Here is a 6,000-nt window from a genome sequence, read left to right as displayed (position 1 = left end):
TATTCACCCACGAAAGCTCATGCTGCAAAACGTCTGTTAGTCTATAAGGTGCCACAGGATTCTTTGCTGCTTTTGCTAATTGTTATAATCTCTCTCTCTCTCATAGAGACTTGTGACAAATGCAAATACAGTCAGGTGGGGAAAGGGCAGCGGGAGGCAGGGAGATCCCGCTTATATTACAACTTTGGATGCGTACGGTGACAAGCCACTCACGCATCATCCCCTGCGACTGTGACTGTGACCACAGTGAGCCAATTAATCAACATCCCTCACTAAACTCTTAACTTTCACGGTTGGCGTCGTGATAAAAGCGTTTGCAGGATCACCTGGGAGGGAGCTCATCCCCAATCCGCGCAGCTGCAGCAGGGCTGTCTGAGTTCATAGTCCCCTGGCGGTTACGGGCTGCTATCTGCGGATTTGTCGTTACAAACTTTCCATCCTGATCTGAAGCGATGATTTTTTTTTCTGTTTTGGGTTTGCCCCATGACCGCACACGTGTTTGTTAACCCCCCGCCCCAGCCAGCTCCCGCGGGCAGTGAAAACCGCCCACAGCCGCAAGGAGGGAATTAGGGCAAGGGAGGCAGGTAAACTTTGGTGCTACCCGTTTGGCCGATCAAGCTGCTGCGCTCGCTGGCAGCCAGCCGGTGGAAAGAGCCGGGGCTGCTGCAGCAGCACCAGGAGACGGCAGCCCCCGTGCGCATCCCGCAGCGGCGGGCGCAGCTTCCTCGCCAGCCGGGGCTGGACTGAAGCGGCCGGGCCCCAGCGGGCTCTGCTGCTGTTGCTGCCGCAGCCTCCGCCGCAGTAGGAGTCGCGGCCCGCGGGGGAGTGGAGGCGAGAGGAAGAGGATGGAGCCGCGGGCTGCTGCTGCTGCTGGAGACAAGCCCAGCGAGCCCGAGCCTGCGGCTTCCTTCCAGGCCCGGCTCTGGAAGAACCTGCAGCTGGGCAGCAAAGCCAGGAGCGGCCGGTCCGGCGCGGAGCGCCGCACTGCAGAGCCCCAGCCCTCGGCCGCGCCTCCTCCGGGCGGCAGCAAGGGAGACCCGCTGCCCGGCGCCAGGTGGAGCGGCTTCAAGAGGCGGAAGCAGGTGCTGGACCGCGTCTTCTCCTCCTCCCAGCCCAACCTGTGCTGCTCCTCGGCCGAGCCGCTGGAGCCGGGCGGCGAGCCCGCCTCCGCCCTGCGCCGCCTCCGCGAGCACCTGCTCCACCAGGGCAAGGGGCAGCAGCCGCCCGGCCGCCCTGACGGCTCTCCCGCCGCCGCCGCCTCCTCCTCCGCCGCCTCCTCGCTCTGCTCCTCGCCGCTGCCCCCCGCTGCCCCCGCCCGCGCGGACAAGGCAGGCGGGGAGGAGGGACGCCGGCCCGCGGCACACCTGTCCCACCAGAAGAGCTCCTCTCTGCCCGGCACCACCTGCCTGGAGCAGTTACTGCAGGACGAGCCCAGCACCGAGCGGAGCGAGGACGAGGGAGCCGAGGGTAGCGCGGTGAGTTCCTCCCCGCACCCCGGTACCACTGACAGCTCCGGCTGAGGGGGCGGGAGAGGGTCCTGTGGTCTCCAGCCCGGGGCCACGCTCAGGGCTTCAGTCCCTACTGCCCCGCAGCTTGGCCGAAGTGTGGGCGGGAAACAGGCGCCTCTTGGGTCGGTAGCATTCCGCTTCCCCCCGCTCTGAAAAGGTGTTAATGGGAGAGCAGGTGCAAGGCAGAGGAAAGTCAGGCCCCTCGCTCCACGGGAGGTGCAGGTAAACCCAGCTCACTTAAAACGCCCTAGAAAGAGAGGCAAACTTGCTTGAGAGAGAAGAGGTGCAAGCTTCACTCTTGTCAGCTGTGTGTCTTGCACCTGCACACACGAGGGAGAGCCTCAGGCTGTGGGAGGAGTGTGTTTGCACCACTGTTTAAATTGAATGTATAGTGGGCACCGTGTATTTAAGAGGAAAAGTGAGTGTAGAGGTGATTGTCAAGGATATCAGGTGGGGGCAAAGTAATCAACACCATCATCTGGTGAACTGAATGGTCTTCTCTCTTCACAATGATATTCAAATCATTTGTACTGTGATTTCCTGGCTTGTGTTGTGACAGATTTGTTACCAATCTGCCTAAGGTGTCAGGTGATCAGGCTGAGGCCACAGGATTGTTAGGGGAAGAGATGAGGGAGGACAAATAGTGTCTAAGTTTTAAAGTTTTATTAATAAAATAACAGCAGAGAGTGCTGGGGGTTCCCCATGTCACTCAGAGGAAGGAAGAAAGCATTAGTGCCCCAAGCCCTAACCCACTTTCATACTTACACCTGCACTACCTGAGGCTGGCCAAGCCTGGGTGTAATGTAGGAAGGGCGGGGGAAGGGTGGACGGGTTCTTGTCCCATGCATGGGTCATCCAGGGTCCACTGTTGATCTCAGACTTGCTTTCGCTCTCAGCAGTGTTTTTAAGTCCTGGGTTCTTTTGGCATTTCATTCAGGGACCTCTGTTCCTTGTGCTCTTTGTACCAGTCCAAACTGGCTTTCTGTGGTGTCCTCAGCTTTCCCAAAACACACCAGCTTCAGGGATGCAAGACTCTGTTTTCCTCCTCTCTGGCCTTCACTGTCTCACCAGTTTTGCAATCCCCTGCCCAGCTGACCTCCCCCCCTCTCCACCCCTTTTCCTACAGTTGGCTGGGGTTGGGTAAGATGTAGATGTGGCTGCATGTTTCTTGGCTGCAACAGCATTAGCAACATACATTGCTGATCTGCCTCCCCATGGGACCCCTGGAAGGAGGGGGCCATTGGGGTGTGACATTATAAGGAAATAATTAAAAGCAAAATGCCCCCCCTCACACTGTGGGCCACCTTCTGCTCTGTGTAAATCTGAAGTCCTTTATTCAGGCCAAATTACCATTAACAAAAATTGAAGTTTTGTGTGTGTATTTGGGGATTGTGCCTTGTATAATGCTAACTGTACGTCTTCTAGGCTTCGATCCTGTCACATGAAATTTGTAGGCATAGGGTTCCATGTTCATAGGTTGGCTTGCAGCTTTTGGAGTCTTAGAAAAGTTGTGACCGGGGAACACAAACTCTGGCTCTGATCCTACAACCACTTAATAAGAACATAAAAATGGCCATATTGGATCAGACTAATGGTCCATTTAGCCTAGTATGCTGTCTTCCCACAGCAGCCAATGCCAGGTGCCTCAGAGGGAATGAATAGAACAGGTAGTCATCAAGTGATCCATCCCATGTCACCTGTTCTGAGGTTCTGGCAAATAGAGCATGGTTTTCCATCCCTGCCCATCCTGGCTAATAGCCATTGATGGACTTATCCTTTATGAACATTTCTAGTTATTTTTTTGAGCCCTGTTATGGTCTTGGCCTTCACAACATCCTTTGACAAAGAGTTCCACAGGTTGACTGCATTGTGTGTAATTTCATGCATGTAAGTAGTCCCATTTAATTACATAGGTTCATAAAACTTTTAATTCAAAGTTAAACACCTGTAAGTGGTTGTAGGATCTGGGCCTTTTCAGGAGTAATCTGTTAATCAAACATACTGGTGATATCAGGCCATGTCATGACAGTAACACTGCTAAAATAATTCTGTATGCCTCACTATGGGCTTGTCTACACAGGAAACTTTTCCAGTTGTACTGATATAACTATACCAGTATAGTTAAATTGCTATAATCATACTGGTGTAACTCCACCATGTTGATGCTCTTGTTCTGGAATAAGAATGGAATTGGTTTAAACTACACCACAAAAAGGCAGTGACATAAGCTAAATCAGAAAAAGGCATTCTCATACCCTCATAAGAGCATTCACAGGGAGTTATACCAGTATAACTCAAGTAGTTTAAATTCACACCCTATCTTATACTTGTGTAATTTTCCCATGTAGGAAAGCCCTGTGTCTGTTCCAGCCTGATGTGCCCCATTTACTTTAATTTATTGGCACTGCTTTTGTTGGGTAACTTCTTTTCTCGCATAATATAGAAAAGTGAACCTGTTTTGTGCATATGTACAAATACCAGCAGCACAAATAGCATCTGTGATACAAGTTATTTCTAAATATATATATGAACTTGCAGTATATTTGTCAGACACTACTAGCAAATATTTCACGCATACTGCAGTAATTTCAGGCTGAAATAGTCATTTTTCTCATGATTGGAGAAGGTGTTGTTCAAACTGACAGCCATAAGAGTGATTGCTTTGAAGTTAAGTGATGATGCTTGTTGATAGGTCTGTCGACTCCTACAATGGATTCTCTAGTAGAAAAGTTCAGGATATGTGAGTCACTCTGGAGTTAGTATATGTCTAAGCAATCAAATACTTTTGCAGAAATAATTGTGACAATATGGTACAAGAATATATCATTCTTCTTTGATCTTTAGCTATGGAAGAAATGAGTAACTGAATTAAAAGGTGCACTTTAATTTTTGAGTGTCAGGAAGAATCTATAAAGTGTGTGTATATATATGATATAATTGTTTTAGTCAGCACTGAACAAATTCTGGCCCTGATTCTGCAAAGACTTGTGTGTTCTGAACTTTATGCCATTGAAGTCAATGGGACTCCTCATGTGTAAAAGTTCATTATTTGCAAAAATCTGTGCAGAATCAAAGCCTAAGCTTAACTTTAACCATATGTCTCAATCCCATTGACTTCATTGAGTCGTAAGTGCTCTGCTGAATCAAGGCCTTAATATAGCTTCCCAGTGTTTGAGAGAGATCAGGAAACTTAAGTTACTTTGGCTTCTTGATATCAGAATCAAAATCACTTCTAAGCAAGAGTTTATAAAATGGATATTTCTCTTCAGTGACTTTCATCATTGAAGATCATTACAAGGACTAACTTTTAAAAAAGTTAACTCTTTGGAATGAGTGGAAATTTTCTTGAATTGGGTGATAATTTTAGTGTGATTGGGAAAATTTAGGGAGGAAGACATAGGTATCATACCTAGACTTGTCAAAACAGAACAAAATATTGCAGATAATGAATGAGTGGTTATTGCGTAAAAAGCTGAATTTCATGAGGAAGTTCTATAAAATGCAATACAATTTATTTAATTTTAAATACAACTATAGGTGTCCCTCCACTGCTCTGGATTACATGAGTTATATAATTACAACAGCTGGAGTATATTTTACCCTTTTACAGTCTACTGTATTTGGCAATTTAAAAACATTCTCATGATAAGCATGAAAATATTTCTCAACATAGTTCTGCTTAATTTGATGTTTTGGCAAGGGAACTATATACATCTTTCATATGTTTTGCAATATTAAGTTTTGTCAAGAGGGAGAGCCTCACTTTAAGAGGCTGGGTCATAACATTTGTAAAACAGTGCCATGTAAGCAAAGTAGACAGTGCCATGTAAGTAAGTAGGAGTGGATTCACTATGAAACAAACCATGCGGTGACATGGGGCCCCCAACAACAGAGGGGCCTCCAAAATGCAGGACAAATGTCTGACAATCTGTCCCTGAGTCCCGGCCGGCGGCGCAGCAGGGCTCAGGCAGGCTGCCTGCATGCTGTGGTCAGTGGCCCCACGCTGCTCCTGGAAGTGGCCAGCTGCTGGCACGTCTCTGCGTGCCCCTAGTGGGGAGAGGAGGCGGGTCCATGTGCTACCCAGACCTGCTCGCCTCCTCCCTTCAAGGGGAGTGCAGAGACAAGCCAGCAGCAGGGCTAAGATGGCCCCCTGTGTGTGTGTGTGTGTGTGTGTGTCTCCCCGCATGCTGCCCCCGCCCTGAGCGCTGACACCACAGCTCCCATTGGCCGGGAACTGCAGACAATAGGAGCTGCAGGGGCAGTGCCTACGGGCAGGGCCGGTGCAAGGATGTTTCACGCCCTAGGCGAAACTTCCACCTTGCGCCCGTGCCCCCGCCCTGAGGCGCCTCGCTGCCGCCACCGCCCACCCCACCCCCCACGGCAGCTCCCTCCCGCCGCCCTGAGGCGCCCCCCCCCCGGCCCAGCTCACCCCTGCTCCAAGCACGAGCACCCTGTCGCTGCTTCACTTCTCCCGCCTCCCAGGCTTGCGGTG

General features: G+C 50.2%; 1 protein-coding gene across 6 annotated transcripts in view; it reads left to right on the top strand.

Moving 5' to 3' along the window:
- The first annotated feature begins 245 nt into the window (after positions 1-245).
- Positions 246-6,000, top strand: part of MCTP1 (multiple C2 and transmembrane domain containing 1) — a 445,369-nt gene continuing 439,614 nt past the window's right edge. For 2 of the 6 annotated variants that reach the window (XM_045022336.1, XM_045022337.1), the window contains exon 1: positions 246-1,475. In XM_045022336.1, the coding sequence (XP_044878271.1) occupies positions 846-1,475 (630 nt within the window). In that variant the 5' untranslated portion in view covers positions 246-845. The remainder of the gene's footprint in view (positions 1,476-6,000) is intronic. The other 4 variants (XM_045022334.1, XM_045022335.1, XM_045022331.1 and 1 more) reach the window with 4 other exon arrangements.

Source organism: Mauremys mutica, chromosome 6 (genome assembly GCF_020497125.1).
Source record: "Mauremys mutica isolate MM-2020 ecotype Southern chromosome 6, ASM2049712v1, whole genome shotgun sequence".
NCBI classification, from domain to species: domain Eukaryota; kingdom Metazoa; phylum Chordata; order Testudines; family Geoemydidae; genus Mauremys; species Mauremys mutica.
Note: the sequence above shows the minus strand (reverse complement) of the source record. Positions and strands in the feature narration are given on the sequence as shown.